The 21152-nt window shown below is 34.3% G+C and overlaps 3 protein-coding genes across 4 annotated transcripts in view; 1 reads left to right on the plus strand and 2 right to left on the minus strand.

Annotated features, from left to right (window-relative positions):
- Positions 1–387, plus strand: part of dennd2db (DENN/MADD domain containing 2Db) — a 31483-nt gene extending 31096 nt beyond the window's left edge. Inside the window, exon 13 of the mRNA XM_077225823.1 lies at positions 69–387. Coding sequence (XP_077081938.1) covers positions 69–157 — 89 coding nt within the window. The 3' untranslated portion in view covers positions 158–387. The remainder of the gene's footprint in view (positions 1–68) is intronic.
- Positions 204–5471, minus strand: dram2b (DNA-damage regulated autophagy modulator 2b). The gene is made up of 8 exons (XM_077225824.1): positions 5243–5471; positions 4315–4449; positions 3871–3938; positions 3658–3800; positions 2199–2376; positions 2042–2124; positions 1190–1282; positions 204–1107 (listed from the first exon to the last, which is right to left on the minus strand). The coding sequence occupies exons 2-8, from the start codon at positions 4443–4445 to the stop codon at positions 985–987; spliced, it is 819 nt and encodes a 272-aa protein (XP_077081939.1). The 5' UTR covers positions 4446–4449; positions 5243–5471; the 3' UTR covers positions 204–984.
- A 484-nt stretch (positions 5472–5955) lies between these two features.
- cept1b (choline/ethanolamine phosphotransferase 1b) lies at positions 5956–20980 on the minus strand. Of its 2 annotated transcripts, none has more exons than XM_077225825.1 (10): positions 20797–20980; positions 19892–19998; positions 18817–19211; positions 15449–15596; positions 13298–13439; positions 11530–11614; positions 10558–10689; positions 9791–9949; positions 8619–8744; positions 5956–7970 (listed from the first exon to the last, which is right to left on the minus strand). In XM_077225825.1, exons 3-10 carry the CDS (start codon positions 19138–19140, stop codon positions 7866–7868), a joined length of 1221 nt encoding a protein of 406 aa, XP_077081940.1. In that variant the 5' UTR covers positions 19141–19211; positions 19892–19998; positions 20797–20980; the 3' UTR covers positions 5956–7865. The 2 variants fall into 2 exon arrangements, with proteins under 2 accessions (XP_077081940.1, XP_077081941.1); XM_077225826.1 differs by lacking the exon at positions 11530–11614 and adding an exon at positions 11841–11925 and having other exon boundaries at positions 20797–20961.
- Positions 20981–21152: the final 172 nt, after the last annotated feature.

Genomic DNA, 21152 nt, shown 5'->3' on the forward strand with positions numbered 1-21152 from the left:
ATAAGAAGAAGTGTTTAACCTTTGAAGACAACACAAGAAGCTTTATTGTGTGTTATTGGTCTGTTCAGGGTTCTTTCATCGGAAGGTGTCGGAGCACCGCGAGAGGAAGAAGGAGAAGAAGAAGAAGGACCGCTGGGTTCGCGGAGTCGTGGTGTAAACGCTTCCCAGAAGCCTTTTAGTCAACAATCAGACAATCACTGGTGAATATTTAATGTTGTTTATTTGTAGTTTGTATTAATGTAATAAAATATAAAATACAGATGCTGTTCAGTGTGAGCGAGTCTCATATTTTACCTGAAATTATATTATACTGTTATACAAACTGAAGCTTGTTTTTGCATTGTGATATTATTTTCATGACAATTAAAACACATTTAAACCTTCTAATTCGCATGTGTGGCTGTATTACTTCAGTCTTTTTTAATATTATCAATGATGATTCTCATTAGTTATTATTCATTAGTGCGGTGCAACGATTAAACTGCAAAAAAGTTTGTTTACATAATATATGTGTGTACTGTGTATAATTATTTTGTATATATAAATATACAAGAAATATTTGCTTATATGTACGTATACATACGTTATATTATATATCAATATTTATATATAAAAAACTATTTTTTCTTAAATATATACATGCATGTTTGTGTATTTATATATACAAAATAATTTTACACAGTACACACACATATATTATGTAAACACAAACTTTTTTTTTGTATGCGATTAATCATTGCACCGCACTATTATTCATATTAATAAAACATATTTCATGAAATTTAGTTTCAGAGGTGTGTGAAATATGACCCAGTAACCTTTTGATGAGGCTATTAGGCATTTTTCCAGTTATATAAAAAGTACAGAACAGACTATAAAACAAGAAAATAAAGCAAGGAGTGTAAAATACCAGCATTAAAATCACTGAAGCAAACAGACAATTCATTTCCGAGGTTGTACAATGTTAGCATGAACTCTGAGCGATCAGATGCTGCCGGCGAGTAGCGGCGACGTCTCCGTCGACCCGCGGGAAGAAGCGGGGCGGTGATGATGCGAGTCGTAAAGATGGTCGCTCTGAAGTTGCGCCTCGGCTCGTAGATTGATCTTCTGCGGAGACACACACACACACACACGTGCGCGTGTGAGACGCGTTCAGAAGGTGTGTATCGTCAGGTGTGAGGTGCCTTACCTTGAAGTCTCGTATGTAGGTGAAGAAGAAGCTGACGAAGGACAGCGCGAGAGACCACTCAGAAATGGTGCTGACGATGTGTGGCGTGAACCCCTGAAAAACAACACGACACACAGCTAACGCTACGGCTAGGGCTGGGAATCGAAAATCAAAAATACTTGAGGTCTGGAATCTGGATACTTGCTATAAAATTAAAATTTGATTCCTCTTATCGATTCCTTTGTGAGCGTTTCAATATGAGTTTAAACCACTCAAGCGCGAGAGACTCTTTTCATGTGTATCAGTATATTGGATCTGTGCGGCTCTTAAAGTGACAGCGCTAATATTCCTGCCCTATAATAACACTAATCAAACAACAAAAAACTCGTTTTTCACTGAATAACTTTTGTAACTATATTTGTAATGTATATTATATTTATAAACTGCAGTGTTATTTTTTTATTTTTCATTTGATAACAGTGTCTGAACCTGAAAATCTTAAAACACTGTTTATTTCAATCGTATCTTGTTCAGTTGTGTCTATTTGTTGCGATTGCTAATTTGTTATTTGTTCTTGTTTAATTACTGAGTGTTTATTGTCTTTAATAACGCGTGAAGTTTATATTAGTTGGGCTAGTTGTTCTTCTATGGTGTTTTTAAACCGCAGGCAAACGCTCCTCGAGGAAGAGTTCTTAAGCTTTAGTTTGATTTTTGTTGTTTTGCAATAACACTAAATGTGAATGATGTCTAAGTTTTTTTGTACTATATTAGAATGTAATTTAGGAATCGATAAGCAGAATCAAAATCGGAATCAGAATTGTTCAAATGCAAACGATACCGAACGCTAACGCTGTGGTGTAAAGTTTGACTCACGGGTTCTCCGGGCGTCCAGTGGAGCTTCTTGTTGACTTCGACTCCGGGTAAAGAGCTGTACATGATCACAGACGACACGAACACTGACCGAATCAAGGAACCAACCACATTCAACACTAAACGCTACGCTTCCCAGCATGCAGTGGGTGAAGGATACTGCTAATGATGCTGGCTAGCGTCCATCCGCCGATGCTCAGTCGAGTCCAGAACATGGCTTTGCTGTGGACGTGCGGCTGCATGAGGAACGACAGCAGCGTCTGGACGAAGACGTAAAGCGCGCCGACGCCAAACGTCAACACGGCGCCCACCAGATGCATCGAGAACAGAGTGGTTTTCTGGGAAAGACACGTCACACGGTTATGTACGAGAATTTGTACATTTGAAATGAGCGGAGGCTGTTCAGACCTAACATGAACATTTTTTAATGTAAAGTTTTTTTTTTTAAACTGGCCAACCAATAAGATTCATGCATTTGGACTATTTTGCTAAGCGACAGCGAATAGAAGAGAAAAATTACAGAAGCGTAACATCAGAACAGAAGAATTACCTGCAAAAATCAGACCAAATATTCATGCCGAACATGAATTTCTGTATTTGAAACTTTTATTTGGTTTTCATTTAAATTGGCCAACCAATCAAATTTGCGTTATTTTTTTTCCGGAAGCAACTATTTCTCTCTTTGTTTTATAAACAACGTAGGAATAAAATTATATGAACAGCAGTTTGAAAACATCTAAATACTGTTTTTTGCCAGTACTGGTCTGAATACGAATCGGACGTGAAAAATTTGATTATTTTAATTTGAATGAACGGCGGTTAATGCGTCAATTCAGACTGACACAAACATTAGCATGTCATCAATGCGACAGATTGACTGCGAAGAAAATTGGCCAACCAATCAAATTAGCACAATTTTTTCCGTAAACGGCTTTCTGTATTGTTTGATAAACATTGTTTATCGCATTTTTTATTGGTCTGAACACACGAATCAAATGCAAAAAATCAGAACGAATTTCAATGCCAAATATTTTCGTGTTGGTGCGATCTGGCGAATATTTGGTGCGAAAATTCTGAGCAATAAACATTTTAATTTCAATGAATGGCGGTAAACGGAAGAATCGAATGAAAAATCAGACCAAATTTTCAGGCCGAACATTTATTTCTGTAAATGAACATTGCGTTTGGTGTCGTCAATGCGACAGATGGACTGCGAAAAAAATTGACCAACCAATTAAATTTGCGCCATTTTTTTCCGGAAGCGGCTCTTTCTGTGTTGTTTGATAAACACCTTAGCGGATAAAAAAAATCTGAATGGCTGTTTGAAAACATATAAATATAGTTTTTCGTATTTTTATGTATTGGTATGAACACAAATCGGATGCGGAAAATCGGACATAATTTTCATGCCAAACATTTTTGTGTTGGTGTGAACTGGCGAATATTTGGTGCGATAATGCGATGAACGCACTGAATGGTGGTTAATGCGTCTATTCAGACTTATTTGCAATAAAACTGGCCAGCCAATAAGATTCATGCACGATTTTGCTAAATCAGAGCGAATTTAATGTCGGACATTCGTGTTGGTCTGAACATCACAGCACGCATACTGTACGTACCTGGAAGTTTGCGACGACGCACATGCCGAACGAGCTTACGCAGCCCAGAACGAGCCCCGCCCGATTGAGGCGGTTCAGACGAGTGTCGTAAACGTCCACGAGGGCCTGAAGCTGCTTATAGCGCACGTACATAGTAGCGACACCTACAGGAGAACACGCAACATTACATCACTGAAACACTGCGTTAGCGTGAGCTCATATGGGTTTCAGTACCTAAGAACGCCGACACATTGAGCATGAGTCCAAACACGCATCTCTCCGGCGCAACCGCCCCGGTGTCACTGCAAACACAACACCAAACACGTTCAGAGGTCAAAGGTCACACTGTCACATGATGAAGCATCTCTTCTGCTCTGTAGGGCTGAGCAAAGAAACGAATCGAATTTAGAAGCGAAATCGAAAATTGAATCGAATTGTGGGCTTGCGAATCGAAATCGAATTTAGAAGCGAAAATCAAATCGAATCGAGAGCTTGGGAATCGAAATCGAATTTAGGATCAAAATCGAATCGAGAGCTTGCGAATCGAAAATCGAATCGAATTGAGAGCTTGCGAATCAAAATTTAATTTAGAATCGAAAATCAAATCAAATCGAATCGAGAGCTTGCGAATCAAAATCGAATTAGATCATCTGAATCGATACCCAGCCCAGAGCTCACCTGATGTAGGGCACCAGCGGGTCCACGTGTCTCAGGATGACGGCTGTGATGTAAGCGAAGATGAAGGTGGCGGAGGTCCAGATGACCAGCGCCACGGGCAGAACACACAAGCCCTCCTGAAACCACCACATGGTCCTGAAACACACACCTCGTATTATTAGAACCGGCCGGTTCCTCTTCTCGCTCCCGCAGAGAGCATCATGGGTATTCTGGGTGAGTTTCTGCTTTTCACTTCTGCTGTGACGGTCCAAACTGTTACAATGCACATGTTAAATAAAACAATCCACACTAAAACTTGAGGGAAAAGTTAAAATGAAAGAAATGGTAAAGAAAAATGCTAGTGGATTTTTATATATAATGTGTGTATATATACAGTAGTCAACATTTGAAGTGGATCAAAAAAGTTAATCTAAGTTGTCCTAAAACAAGAACGGGTATTGCTCAAAATTCATGTATGACCTTGATGAAAGGTTTTAATACACTTAAAATGTTGATTTCTGTGTATGTATACACACACACACACACATATATATATATATAATTTTAGAGACAATGTTTAATATAGCTGACATTTGAAAATTGCAACCCCGCACAGAATATGAATATGGTAATCAATCAATGGTATTTGCATTGTTAGGTTATTTCATGTTAAGGGTGCTTAAATTGTACAAGTTTCTTTTTAATAGAGATTTTAATAAACCAAAATGTCTGTTTATATTTATTTATTATATTTATATTATATTTAAAGCAATTTATTTGGTTTCACTTTCTATTACAGATAAAAAAGTAACGTTTTCTGGCTACCGTATTACTGCTAATGTCTCATTCAAATCGGTCTGAAGTAAAAAAACTAAAAAAACAAACCTGATTCAAATGTCATAATTATTAATTTATATCATGATGAACCGTCAGTGAGGAACAGCTTTACCTGTCAATCAAACAGCTAGATGATCATCCCTCAGTCTGAACAAAGGCATTTTTAATCCCCTATGAAACCTTTATATCTTGTTAGTGGTTATATTTCATTCTTTAATGTTTCTATGTCCTCTTTATTCGCTTAATGTTCAGAATTCACTGTTTATTGTGTTCCTGTTTTCCTTCCGTTCATCTCCGAACAAACGGATCAAACTCACGAGACTCGAGGAGAACCCGGATGTGGAACATTTCGGCGGGTCGCCAGCGCGAGAAAAAATCCTCAACAACAATATAATATCTTAATTTTGTTTAAAAAATAACTCTTTATTTTCATTCATTTATCGGCATATATTGTAAAATATACAGAGGGAAAAGACAGAGAAATATTTTACTAACATAAAGTACTATGGTGGTATCATTTATGGAAGCCCTTTTCAGCCACATAAAAACTTTTTTTAATTATAATTATGACATGAAAAGTAGAAATTAGTACTTTAAAAAGTCATAATAATCTTGATTTACTATCTCATTTACGACTCTATGTGAATTTACAATATTCATGTTCAATATAAACAATGATTCTGTTCCATTCCAGCTGTATTTTTGCACGTTTTTAGTTATATAGCTATACTTTATATCTATTCTATTACATCTTAATTAGCCTTTGGGTAAGTGAACTTTTGCTGATGTACTTAAAAACAAAACAAACAAACAAAAAACCCCAGGTATCATAAATATAGCAATCTTTATTTTACAGGAGCGTTTATTCAAAAATCAGAGCAATGTTACAATCAAATCAACAGTTAGTCAGAAACAGGCGATTTACATAACTAAAAATACTGACTGGATGAGTATGTCTTCGGAATAACAAACAAACACAAATAACATTGGACGTTTCCATCTGCAAGATGGAGTGCTTAAATCTGTTGTCCAGTTTTAAAGTGAAAGGATTTGGCAACAAGCAACAGAATCAAAGCTTATGAATAAGTGTGAACAAAGTTTCATACGGCAAGAGATGAATACAGAAACGCAAACGTATTTAATCCCATACTGGATATGAAGATCGAGAAACTTTAAGAATCCCCGATATCAGCAGCAGGAGCTCATGACGAAAGCAGTAAAACTAAATCAATTCCTCAACTATTAGAGCTTAATCATCTGCAAATAAAAGATAATTCATTTGAACATTAATAATATCAATTGCACAAACTCAGGACATCTCCCAAAGTCTTTTGAACTTTTGTTTTCGGGGTGGCAGCATCGAGCCGTTTCTACAAACTACGATTTATCATTTATTTTTATTCATATTATTTGCCTGAGAGGGACATTTAGAAATAAAAAATTCAGGAAAACAACCAGATCAACATGCAAAGTTCAAAACTTTTCCAATTCATAATATTTAAGGCAACTGTTATGTGAAATATTCAAAAGTAAAAACCAACACTAATCAGATCGATTCATAATCTGACACGACTGTTACATACTTTGGGTTTAAACATCTTCAGCAATGAAAGTTAGTGATGAATTATGATACAAACCGATGTCTTGAATATTAACATCTGATACAAGAAATTCAATATACAATCTCAGATTAAATAATTTAACGCCACCAAGGGTCAAAATCAAGCTCATTATTCAGGAGGTTGACGACGCAAGTGCATTAAAATGTCTTCGAACTTTCTGAGACTACAAATCCATTCAAGAAGGGTGAATCTCACGTTTTCTGTCCAAGTCAGATTTTTAGCCCTAAATCAAAAGAAATAAATTATATTGAAATTATATTTTGGATTTAAGAGAAAAAAGCTTATTTACTAGGACTATTAAAATTTTTTACACTGACATTACTTATACTTAAGCTCAATTCCATTGCAAAAAAACTTTACATTTTTTTAAATTGTAAATGTTTAAGTAGACATAATAGCAGTATGTATTGTACTCAATTTAATTCGTACTGACTGTGATATAAGTATATTTTTCATACAGGATGCTTGTATTACTGTATTACAGTAATGGGAATTAATTTATATAAGGAAAATGTCATTCACAACTTTTTCAATGCTCTTGAACAATATAATTTCTTAAGTCTTTCTTTTAATTTTAGGGTGAAACACTGAGAAGGAAACTTTGGTTGTGCGATTCACCCATCAGGCACAGCGTGAGACGCGACTTTTGTGAAATCTCTCATTCGGGGCCGAATCAAAAAATCAAAATCTGAACAAAACATCTTTCAGAGAAACACCTAAACGGAGCGACGTCTTCCTGCAATGATCAACGGTCAACGTTTATTGGAGCATAGGGGTGCAAAAACACAAAATACAGTCGTACATAAACAACGAGGTCGAATCATCATTATTATTATTATTAGCAGCGATGAAATCATTTTTGATCTAATCCAATTTAAACGCAGCGTTAAAACGATAATACGGACCCATACGGCACTGATGCATCATGGGTAATCCGAACGTTTCAACATCTTAAAATTATTATCTAAAGAAAAGTGACTTGGTGAAGTTCGTTCATTCATTTATTTGTTCGTCCATTCACTGGCGAAGAAGAACTGCATTATTCTAAGTGCAGAATGGTTTAAATAAGTCTCGGACGAGAAACAGTAGCAGGATGAAAGTGCATGAGGAAGGTCAGAGGTCACTCGGCTTGATTTTGAAGACGCAGATGCGCAGGTGAGACGCGATCTCGTTGCAGACACTCACGCAGTAGCGCACCAGATCGAAGAGAGAGAGAATCTGATGGACACACATTAAAGAGAGATTACTAGACGTGACAAGCAGTGTTGAGTGTAACTCATTACAAGTAACTTGAGTTATGTAATCAGATTACTTTTTCAAGTAACTAGTAAAGTAACGCATTACTTTTTCAATTTACAACAAAATATCTAAGTTACTTTTTCAAATAAGTAACCAGTGTTGGGTGTAACTCATTACAAGTAACTTGACTTACGTAATCAGATTACTTTTTCAAATAACTAGTAAAGTAACGCATTGCTTTTCAATTTACATAAAAATATCTAAGTTACTTTTTCAAATAAGTAACGCTAATTACTTTTTCACATTTATTGATTAAAAGCTCTCATGTTGAACGAAATAAAGTGAGGTGTTGTGTGTGTGTGTGTAAACATGCTGGTTATTTTAGTTCTAGACTAAATGTGAACATGCATTTACTCGTCTCACTTGCTCAAAAACATTCAGTATTCCTCAAAATGCAATCTTAGAATTTTACGCAAAACCTTTATAATTAACTATATTAAATTACAATTTTAATATATTAAATATACTTTGGTAACGCAATATTTGAATGCATTACTTCTAAGAGTAACTTTCCCCAACACTGGTGACGAGTGACTTCAGGCTACGTTTGAGACCATGTGATCTTACCAGAGAAATCCACAACACCAGATATTCATCGATGAAGCTGTTGAAGTACTGATCGAGAAACAGCAGGCCGGGGCCCAGAAACGCCACGTCGTGAAGATGCATCTCACTCTTGGTCATGTGAGCCACCTGCAGTTAAAGTTAAGTCCAACAGAAAACACTCAAAATATGAGGAAAAGCTATTATAGAATCTACTACAACAACATTGAGTTGTCACTCGCCACTAATGTATTGGTTTGCATACATTTGCAGAACCAGGGTATATACAGGAATCATGGAGTGCAATTTAAGACCTTTTTTAAGACTCTTTCCGTACATTTTAAGACCTCATCACCACTTCAAGTTCTAACCAGTTACATCGGCGACACTTTAACTTACATTTACTATATATTGATTGTAAGTTAACACAACCAAACAGTCTTAGTTTGTGATAATTCCTTATCAAGGCAACATAATTCAGAAGGGTGGGAATGAAGCACAAGAGAATTAATTGACAAATTAATACAATTCTTTGGAAAAATATACATGAAAAATATCAAATGAAAAGATGATACAAAATTGAATACCTTGGAAAATGGCATTTAATACTTTTTAGGGGCCTTAATTGTTTTTCTAAATTGATTTATAAATGTATAACACTTTTCAAATACATAAATATGAACATTGGATAAAGCCAGGCTCAAAATTCTTCTTTGATTTTGTTGACATATTAGAGTTAAAGGTTTTTACAGAAGGGATTTTGGATTTCTCTTTTCATCGCATCATAAAGCAGAAAAAAAATAATTTCACCATTTTCACGTGTTCAAGAGTTATTAAAAATGTTGTAAAATTTCAAGCCAAATATATATGAACAAACCCCTCAGTAAAATTCATCAGAATATAGATAGGAATAAACCTGTAAGTTTTGGTGTGTATAAGTGCTGCTGAAGTGGAGAACAAAACTCATTTAGAGAAAATGGCCGTAAAAGATACAGATGGAAATAGATAAAGTCCAATAAAATAAACATTTAAAAGTGTGTTTTGCATGTTTTCATTCCACTAGTCTGGAAAAAAACACCTTATCAAATTATCAAATTAATGTGCATTATTTTAAATATTTTCATTATTTGTATAATTTATTATATATATATATATATATATATTACAATAACACTGAGTAGAGGTCTTTCACTCACCACTAATTTATTGGTGATTTTGGCCGATACGAAGCCGAAGGCCAGAATATACAGACACGGATGTTTCTCGAAGAGGAGGACGGATGATTTTTTATAAATCATCATAGCTAGGATGATAACTGAGCCGATGTGCAGGACGGGAGACAAAACACTCGTACCCTGAAACACACACACACACCCCCTGATGAAGTGAGAATACATGTCATATAATAATGCAGTCAGAAATATTGTGTATATAGTAGGGGTCTAACAATATATCATGTCACAATATATCGCAATACAAAAATGCAACAATATTTATCATGGATAGTGACAATATATGAGTTACGTAATATATCACTGAAAGTGACAATATATATTGTGGATAGTTCAACGAACTATTTATAAAGTTTTCGGGTTTTTTGTGTCAGTACTATATTAAACTACTATAAAAAATGTTGAATACCACGTATAATAATATAAAAATAATGAAAGAGTGCAAGCATATTTGTCTAAAATAATTCTGTATTTTCAGCTTCAGAATCATGAATATGTTTATTCTGGTGTCTCTATTGTCCTGTGCGTTGGGTTTCCAGCACTGAGTCCAATCCTATTCATCGACACACAATGTTATATCAGCATTTTAATCAACAGTACATTTTTTGTTAATCTTTTATCATATGTCTGTGAGTATCGCAATAATATGGTATCGTGAGTTCAGTGTCGTGATATGTATCGAATCGTGACATGAGGGTATCGTTACACTAGTATATAGCTCGGGTACATACCGCTATCGTGGAGCCGTTTTTCCCCACGCCGCCTGTAAATATGACTCGGAAGTAATTGGTACATGTGAAAACCACCCCGATAAACGTGCAAAGTGCTGGAATCATTTTCATTTGGATGTTTATAATGGGAATCTGTTGAATGCAAGAGAATGAGAAACAGTTCAGTTAAAAAAGCTTAAATGTATCATATAATAATATACATTATACCTTATTTTATATAGTTTAATTTATAGTTTTTAATGTATAATTTACATTATGTAATTATAAATATATTCTCTTATAGTATATATAGAATGTACACATTTTATATAGAATTTATGTATAGACTATACTTTTATCATTAATATATTATTTTATATTATAATATTAAATATATATAGATTTTATGTACATATATTTTAATTTGCATTGTTCTTTATTAATATACAAAATTATAATATTAAATACAGTTCATTGGCATACATTATAATTTACATTATATAATGTATTATTAATATATTAATTAAAAATATTAGTTTATGTACTTAAATTATAAATTTGCATCATGTAATTTATTATTTTATATTATTAAATATATAGAATATATGTACATTATAATTTACATATTGTAATTTATTAGTATACTAAATGATAATATTAAATATATATAGTTTATACGCACATTATAATTTATATTATATCATTAATATTAATTCATAATAAATATATATTTTTTGTACTTAAATGATAATACATTTGTATTATGTAATTTATTATTTTATAACATAAAAATACATAGAATTTGTACATGCATTATAATTTACATCGTAATTTATTAAATATTTAAATTACTGTATTCTGTAATACACACTGTAATACACAAAGTATTATATTAAATAAATGCAACTTCTGGTTAGCACACACAGCTCAAGTTATGTTATATTATGTTATTAAGTTATAATCATAAACAGATTGAGCGTGTGAGTGAATTACCCGAGACTGCCAGAAAGCCGATCCGCCAACAGCAGCCAGTAAATACATGAGAATTATGAAGATCTGCACTTCTGTAACATCAATGCTGAGCGGAGGAGAGAGCCATGTTAGAGCAAACACACACACACACACACACACACACACACACGCTGATCACAGCAGGATTGGCTTCAGTTATCACAGATATGTGATTGGATATGATTGGATCTGAACTGGAATCAATGGCCTGAAAGCGTGAGGTTCATTAGTGTTTCAGGAAGCTGATTGGTGCATTGCTCGCGTTTGATTGGTCGTTCGGCGCTGGATTTTACCGTTTCATTCCAAAACGTTGGCCCAACCGTAGCCGTAAACATCTGCAACAACACTAGACAGATCTGCAGTTCTGTAACATCAAAGCTGCCCATGGGACAGTTAAAAAAATAACTCATAAATAAAAAATAAGTAAAATTTTTTACTATAGTATATATACTTCCCAGCTGATTGATTACATTAAGAATCACACACATTTTCTCTATTATAAGTTTTCTTAAATGTTCTGTTTAAATATACAAATAAGGCATTATCTAATTATCTACATTTGCAGAACATAAATCTGAACATTGGATAAACCCAGGCTCATATTTCTTGTTTGATTTTGTTGAAATATTAGAGTTAAAGGTTTTTACAGAAGGGATTTTGAATTTCTCTTTTCCTCACACAGAAAATACTGTCAAAAGTGGCAGGAAAAAACAACAACATTTACATCATTTTCACAAGAGTTATTAAAAATGTTGTAAAATTTCAAGCCAAATATATATGAACAAACCCCTCAGTAAAATTCATCAGAATATAGATAGGAATAAACCTGTAAGTTTTGGTGTGTTTAAGTGCTGCTGAAGTGGAGAACAAAACTCATTTAGAGAAAATGGCCGTAAAAGATACAGATGGAAATAGATAAAGTCCAATAAAATAAAAATTTAAAAGTGTGTTTTGCATGTTTTCATTCCACTAGTCTGAAAAAAGAAAACACATTATGAAAAGCAAAATAGGCCAAAATTTACCAGTGCATGAATATATATACTTATACTTATATTTATATATATATTTATGTGTGTATGTTTATATTTGCCTGTAGAGTCTTGCCTTAACGAAAGGTGCGCCACATTAGCAAAATTTCATGTGGAAAAAAATGTTAACTGTCTTTTATGAAACCATTGCAAAATCTGTGCAGGGAAATCTTTCACTTTCATGCAAAAATAACACTAGCCTGGATTCCTATTAAAATGACAATTTCTCCTGCGAAAATTCACCAAACAGCAGTAAATGAAACCGCACCTTAACACGAAAATAAACCATAAAACTAGGGCTGCACGATATTGAAGAAAAATGCAATATGCGATAACTCATTAAATAATGCAATATTCAATATGACAATACAATTAGTGTGTAGAATAAACTTCAATTATCTTGAAAGTATATTTAAAATGATATAACCTACATGTGTGTTTCGAAATTCTTTTGGAATGAAATGACAATAAAACATCCCTACAACTTCTGAAAGTGAACAGCAGTGTTTTACTGAAACATAAGAAGTTATAACACAAAAGTTGTTCAGGAAACAGCAGTGAGTGATTTTCTCTTTGTCTTTTGTTCATGACCCCAGTTATTGCAATTTGTTGCGATATGCATATCGCGATATATGCATTTGCAATATTCCCATATATTGTGCAGCCCTACATAAAATGTAATTTTGGATCTATGGATTTGCATGGATGGATGTTCTACTTACATGCCGAAGCGCAGTGTCCCGGAGACGTAGGTCTGCCAGTGGGCACAATAAAACATGAACATGCCAGCGAAACAGCAGAAGAACATCCAGTCTGGGTGAGAGCCCAGTTGAACCGCTATACTGGTTCCCAACACCACAAACACTGGGAGAAACACAGCGTTAAAACACACTTCACTACAGAAGTCAAGGAAATTATTCACACAGGACACGTTACTAGGGCTGGGTATCCATTCTGATGTTCCAATTCGTTTCGATTTTGATTCCCCATTCGATTTTATTGGGAATTATCTGGAATATTTTATCGGGAATTATTATTATATATATGATATTATATATAAAATAATAATTATATATATAGGAATTATATATATATATATATATATAAAATCCTATATTTATAAAAAAGAACGGTGAACATAAGTTTACAAGTGGTTAAATAAAAAGTAAAAAAAAAAAAAGAAATTAAGGGCCACAAACTTGAATATTAAACTCTTTTTATTTTAGGTACACTTGGGTACATTAAAACAGAACACAACTCTATATTTCAAATGCATCCAATGAATAGACTTAGAATAGAATAGATTTTGATGCAAGATGAAAGATTGATGCTGAAAATTGGACGAGTCAGAAGAGTCGCATGCCTTGATCAAAGAGGATCAGGTTATTTTCTGTTTCAGATAAAACACATAAAATCTCCCAGCATTATCTGTGACATGGAGGCTGCAAGCCTGAACAGTGGAGGAAAACTAATACTGGCTGCTGGGTGATAGATAAATAAATATGGAAAAAAAATGATACGTGGACTTTGAGAATCGATTTTGAATCGACCACATTTTAAAAAATGATTAATCGAAAAATCTTCTTTCTTTTCTTTTTTTTGCCCAGCCCTACGCGTTACTGACACACTCGGTTTTGAAAAGTTCAACTACTTTTTAACGTAACGTAAATATTTGGATGTTTTTACAGGAATCTGATTAATGCAGAAGAATGAGAAACAATCATGTTTATATTAGAAAACACTTAAATAGTAAATCTAATATACTATACGCAATTGTTGTTAATAAAATACACATTTTCTAAATTTGTATTATTTATTATATACAAATACAAATATACAACATTATATAAATTACAATATGTAACTTACATATATTATTAATATGCTATTTAAATAAGAAATTAAAATGCAAATATATTAATTACAATACAAAGTGTTTATTTGTTACAGTAAAGTGTTACAATAAAGTTGTACAATAAAATACAAATGTATATTTAATATTTATATGATATACATTAATATTATTAAATTAACATACATCCTTTTAATATTTAGGTTTTTTGAATAATTAATATATATAAATACAAATGTACATCTAAAATGTATATAAATTATATATCATTTACATTATATATTTTTTAAATATATAAACTGAATTAAAAATGACTAATGAATATAACATTACAAAGTATGTATTAAATAAATACTTTAAATACAAATATATATTTAATATGTATTAATACTACACATTATCAAATGATGTGCATTATTTTAAATATGTTAACTATTTGTAAAATGTATTATATATAAATACTAATGAACATGCATTATGTACATAATTTACATTAATTTTGAATACATTATTTAAATAAAACATTGCTAATATTGCAAGTATACCATTACATTAAAATATTATTAAATAATTATATTAAATAAAAATATTTATTAAATTATATTATTATTATTATCAATATAGTTCATATTATTATAATTATTTTCATTATTTTAAATCTAAAATGTACATAAACTATATATATATATATATATATATATATATATATATAAAACATTCATACTGTCCTTTATTATTATTAAATATTTAATTGAATTAACAAGTATATAACAAGTACATTACATACAAATTATTAAATAGATATATTAAATAAAAATACATATTTCATATGTAAAAAATTATGTAATATACCACAATATTTAAAACGCAAGATATTCACGGCAGCTAATTGAGACTGATCAAAAAACATCCAGTAAATTAAAAATGTGTTAAAACAGCTTAAGTCATCTGTGTGAGATTAAAATATACTGCACAACAACGGATCCTGTGCAAACGGCCCTTAAAAGTGTGCACTGGTCACCTGTGGAGAGCGAATCGCAGCCGTGGTCGAACAGCTCCCCCAGTGGTGAACTGCTGTTAGTGCGTCTGGCCTGTTTCCCATCGATGGCGTCCAACGACTGATACACAAACAGGCCCACAGCACACAGGAGGTACGCCCAGAGAGGAGCCTGAACACGTGCCATTAAAGCGATAGTTCACCCAAAAATGAAAAATAGCCCATAATTTACTCATCCTCAACTCATCCTAGGTGTATATGACATTCTTCTTTCAGACGAACACAATCAGTTATATTAAAAAATTTCCTGGCCTTCCAAGCTTTATAATGGCAATGGATGGGTGTATGTCTTTTGAAGTCCAAAAAAGTGCATCTGTCCATCATAAAAGTGCATCTGTCCATCATAAAAGTGCATCTGTCCATCATAAAAGTGCATCTATCCATCATAAAAGTGCATCTGTCCATCATAAAAGTGAATCCATCCATCATAAAAGTGCATCTGTCCATCATCCATCATAAAAGTGAATCCATCCATCATAAAAGTGCATCTGTCCATCATAAAAGTGAATCCATCCATCATAAAAGCCGGTCCTACGCATCAACTTACGCCACAAGAGTAACACTTGACCCGACGCACAACGTAATAACGAACGCAGAAGCGCAGAGGATAAAGCAAAACAAAACACCAGTCACGAATTGGAAGTCTAAAACGACTATTTTTAAAGAGAAATGTGGGAGGAGCTTGAGTTTGTTGCCCAGCGCTGTTTGTTTGAATGTTATGATGGATAAATGCACTTTTATGATGGATAGATGCACTTTTATGATGATAGATGCACTTTTATGATGGATAGATGCACTTTTATGATGATAGATGCACTTTTATGATGGATAGATGCACTTTTATGATGGATAGATGCACTTTTATGATGGATAGATGCACTTTTATCATGGATATATGCACTTTTATGATGATAGATGCACTTTTATGATGGATAGATGCACTTTTATGATGGATAGATGCACTTTTATCATGGATATATGCACTTTTATGATTGACAGATGCACTTTTATGATGATAGATGCACTTTTATGATGATAGATGCACTTTTATGATGGATAGATGCACTTTTATCATGGATAGATGCACTTTTATGATGGATAGATGCACTTTTATGATGGACAGATGCACTTTTATGATGGATAGATGCACTTTTATGATGGATAGATGCACTTTTATGATGGATAGATGCACTTTTATCATGGATAGATGCACTTTTATCATGGATAGATGCACTTTTATCATGGATAGATGCACTTTTATGATGGATAGATGCACTTTTATGATGGATAGATGCACTTTTATGATGTATAGATGTACTTTTATGATGGATAGATGCACTTTTATGATGGATAGATGCACTTTTATGATGGACAGATACTCTTTTATGATGGATAGATGCACTTTTATGATGTATAGATGTACTTTTATGATGGACAGATGCACTTTTATGATGGATAGATGCACTTTTATGATGGACAGATGCACTTTTATGATGGATATATGCACTTTTATGATGGACAGATGCACTTTTATGATGGACAGATGCACTTTTATGATGGATAGATGCACTTTTATGATGTATAGATGTACTTTTATGATGGATATATGCACTTTTATGATTGACAGATGCACTTTTATGATGGATAGATGCACTTTTATGATGGATAGATGCACTTTTATGATGGATATATGCACTTTTATGATTGACAGATGCACTTTTATGATGGATAGATGCACTTTTATGATGGATAGATGCACTTTTATGATGGATATATGCACTTTTATGATGGACAGATGCACTTTTATGATGGATAGATGCACTTTTATGATGGATAGATGCACTTTTATGATGATAGATGCACTTTTATTCTGGATAGATGCACTTTTATGATGGATAGATGCACTTTTATGATGGATAGATGCACTTTTATGATGGATAGATGCACTTTTATCATGGACAGATGCACTTTTATGATGGACAGATGCACTTTTATGATGGATAGATGCACTTTTATGATGGACAGATACTCTTATGATGGATAGATGCACTTTTATGATGTATAGATGTACTTTTATGATGGACAGATGCACTTTTATGATGGATAGATGCACTTTTATGATGGACAGATGCACTTTTATGATGGATATATGCACTTTTATGATGGACAGATGCACTTTTATGATGGATAGATGCACTTTTATGATGGATAGATGCACTTTTATGATGTATAGATGTACTTTTATGATGGATATATGCACTTTTATGATTGACAGATGCACTTTTATGATGGACAGATGCACTTTTATGATGGATAGATACACTTTTATAATGGATAGAAACACTTTTATGATGGATAGATGCAATTTTATGATGGACAGATGCACTTTTATGATGGATAGATGCACTTTTATGATGGATAGATGCACTTTTATGATGGACAGATACTCTTTTATGATGGATAGATGCACTTTTATGATGTATAGATGTACTTTTATGATGGATAGATGCACTTTTATGATGGACAGATGCACTTTTATGATGGATATATGCACTTTTATGATGGACAGATGCACTTTTATGATGGATAGATGCACTTTTATGATGGATAGATGCACTTTTATGATGTATAGATGTACTTTTATGATGGATATATGCACTTTTATGATTGACAGATGCACTTTTATGATGGACAGATGCACTTTTATGATGGATAGATACACTTTTATAATGGATAGAAACACTTTTATGATGGATAGATGCACTTTTATGATGGATAGATGCACTTTTATGATGTATAGATGCACTTTTATGATGTATAGATGTACTTTTATGATGGATATATGCACTTTTATGATTGACAGATGCACTTTTATGATTGACAGATGCACTTTTATGATGGACAGATGCACTTTTATGATGGATAGATACACTTTTATAATGGATAGATGCACTTTTATGATGGATAGATGCACTTTTATGATGGATAGATGCACTTTTATAATGGATAGAAACACTTTTATGATGGATAGATGCACTTTTATGATGGATAGATACACTTTTATGATGGACAGATGCACTTTTATGATGGATAGATGCACTTTTATGGACTTCAAAAGACATACACCCATTCACTGCCATTATAAAGCTTGGAGGAGCCAGGACATTTTTTAATGATTGTATTCGTCTGAAAGAAGAAAGTCATATACACCTAGGATGGCTTGAGGGAGACTAAATCATGGTGTAAATTTCATTTTTGGCTGAACTATGCCTTTAAAATTTTATTTATCGTCAGAATTTACAGTTTCTACACTAGTGCGATTGCGTCGGTACCTGTTCGGTTGCAGTCGGGCAGTAATACACCAGCACCAGTGTTGTGAAGATGTTGGTCGCCAGGCCGACGATGGTGATGAGGTTGGGCGCGATCCAGGGTGGCATTCTGCCGACGAGCCACTCCCAGTAGCGTTGCATTATGGGTTCGAGTAGCGAGTGTCCCGAACTGCTGTAGCGATGCTCCTCTAAACGCTTCAGCTGGTGGCGTGAGAGAACCGGCGCCGGCAGCTCAACCAGTCGCCGCGGGGCGCTAGGAGTCAACCAGCATGACGAATCCATGCCACGTCCACGCTCGCGGCTACTGGCCCCGCCCCGCCCACTCATCACTCTCAGCCAATCACAGCCTGACTCCGCCCACTGCGCGCCCGCAGAGCCACGGCAGGATGGCTAGGCACCTTCAAACAGATAAGTAAATTTAATGATTAAAACTATGGCTGCTTGCAGTTTCCTTGAAATCTCAAATGCTGCGATTATTTGTTGTGCGCTGCTTGTCAGTGACGTACGGCTCAGTGTACGCGGCTCACTCTGAAAGCACTGTGAGTTTGAGTCACTTATAACGTGCATTTGAAAAAGCAACACGCGTCAAACATCTTTCCAAACATGAAAAGCATTTATGAACCTCTTGTCCAACAAAAGACAATTAATAACATGCTTTTACTCCAAACTCACTTCATCAGGACAGTTGAGCTCCTCCTTCTGTGAGATGATGTGCTTCTGACACAGAATAAGGCAGTTGTGTGTTTATTGTTTAATCAGTCAAAGCGTTTCAATCGTCTGTTTATTCAGATACAGCGATTCCTGGAATTATGTTTGTTATCGTACTCCTCTGTGTGTGTGTGTGTGTGTGTGTGTGACACCCTCTGGTGTTCAGATGGATGTGTGTGTGTGTGTGTGTGTGTGTGTGTGTTTGTGTGTGTGACGCCCTCTGGTGTTCAGATGGAGCATTTACGATCAGCCGCTGCACTGACAAGCTGCAGAGTCTTTGCCAAATCGGGTGTGGTTTCATTGCGATTAATCGTGCAGCCCTACTGAAAACAACACCACAGAATTTTATAAAAAATGCAAATCATTTCACCTGTTCACCAATCGTGAGTTGTTAGACGCCAACAGGCCACTCCCCCAAACAAAAGCCTCTGCAGCGCACGTCACGCCGGCCAACCGCGATGAACTTCCTGATCCTCACTGTCGCAAGGAAACAGAACAAAAATAAGTGTTAAATGTTCAGGATAATATTTTAAACACTAGCGTATGGAAGCTAGTTTCCGCCACGTAAATAAGAATGAAAAAAGTAACAATTCTGATTTAAATTTTTTTAGATTTGCTAGATAGAGTAATGTGAAAATTTATAAACTCGCAATTCTGAGGGAAAAAACCCGGAATTTTGACTTTTTTAAAATTCTGTTGCAGAAACAAGGTTTCATACTTACTAGCCTACGCAACGATTTACAGTGGGAAATTTACTATTCAGAAAATGCGACAACAACTCTTTAAGAAAATATAGGCCTATGCTATTTAAGAGTTTACCAGGGTACTTATGCATAAAAATCAGAGTAAAATTACAGACAAATCCATAAACACGCTACCAGGAACTAACTGCACACAGACAGATTCCACTCATTTAAGTTGACTACAACATAAACACGTGAAATACCATGGTGCATAAATATCATTCAGCAGTACCATGGTATTCTTCTGAAGTTCTACTAAATAATTTGGAATGTTTTTTTTAATTCAGTATGGTACGATCTGATACCATGGTACTTTTAAAAGAGATGTCATGCAAATAAAACCAAAATAATAATGAAGAATATGTTAATTAAGATCATTATTATGTAACAGTGAAGGTTTAATCAGTCTGCTTCAGTGATACCGGGATTAACGGGTCAAATCGCTGATATATCTCATATCGGGTCCAGTGTTCGAGTCCCGGTCCAGTTCGATGTCTATCCGATCTTTTAACCTTCCGATAGCATTACTCACCCAGAAACTTCAGATAAACTCTAGATTCGGAGAAATAAACGATCTATCCGTTCGGCCCGATGTTTCGAGTCTGGTGTCGGTTCTGCCGGTCCCGGTCCGGTTAGCGCGAACTGCTAGACCAACACCGGTCACTTCCGGTGCAGGTCCACAAGATACGTCAAGAGTGTCGTAGATGCGAGGAACTGCGCAAGCGCAGGCGCAGACGTGATTCTAGAAAGTCATAGAGGCGCTGCTAGCGCGCAGGACGAGCGCTGAAGAAGAATCGCGCAATCAAATTAAACTACTTTTTGAAGTTTTTAATTTTTTATTGCATTTTATTAAGAACAAAGCATAATTTATATACAGGAGTACATATA

The sequence above is a fragment of the Siphateles boraxobius genome, unplaced genomic scaffold (genome assembly GCF_051911475.1).
Source record: "Siphateles boraxobius isolate OS27281-9 unplaced genomic scaffold, OSU_SipBor_1 13, whole genome shotgun sequence".
In the NCBI taxonomy this organism is placed as follows: Eukaryota; Metazoa; Chordata; class Actinopteri; order Cypriniformes; family Leuciscidae; genus Siphateles; species Siphateles boraxobius.

What these genes read in the sequence shown, in the direction of transcription:
- dram2b (XM_077225824.1), bottom strand. Translation starts at nt 4,445, where the DNA reads ATGTGGTGGTTTCAGGAGGGCTTGTGTGTTCTGCCCGTGGCGCTGGTC. An exon ending in GCGTCGTCGCAAACTTCCAG is followed by an intron (nt 2,377 to 3,657) that starts GTACGTACAGTA and finishes TGTCTTTCCCAG; the next exon opens with AAAACCACTCTGTTCTCGAT. An exon ending in GCTAGCCAGCATCATTAGCA is followed by an intron (nt 2,125 to 2,198) that starts GTATCCTTCACC and finishes TGATTCGGTCAG; the next exon opens with TGTTCGTGTCGTCTGTGATC.
- cept1b (XM_077225825.1), bottom strand. Translation starts at nt 19,140, where the DNA reads ATGAGTGGGCGGGGCGGGGCCAGTAGCCGCGAGCGTGGACGTGGCATG. An exon ending in CTGCGATTCGCTCTCCACAG is followed by an intron (nt 13,440 to 15,448) that starts GTGACCAGTGCA and finishes TGTTTCTCCCAG; the next exon opens with TGTTTGTGGTGTTGGGAACC. An exon ending in TGGTGTTGTGGATTTCTCTG is followed by an intron (nt 7,971 to 8,618) that starts GTAAGATCACAT and finishes TGTGTCCATCAG; the next exon opens with ATTCTCTCTCTCTTCGATCT.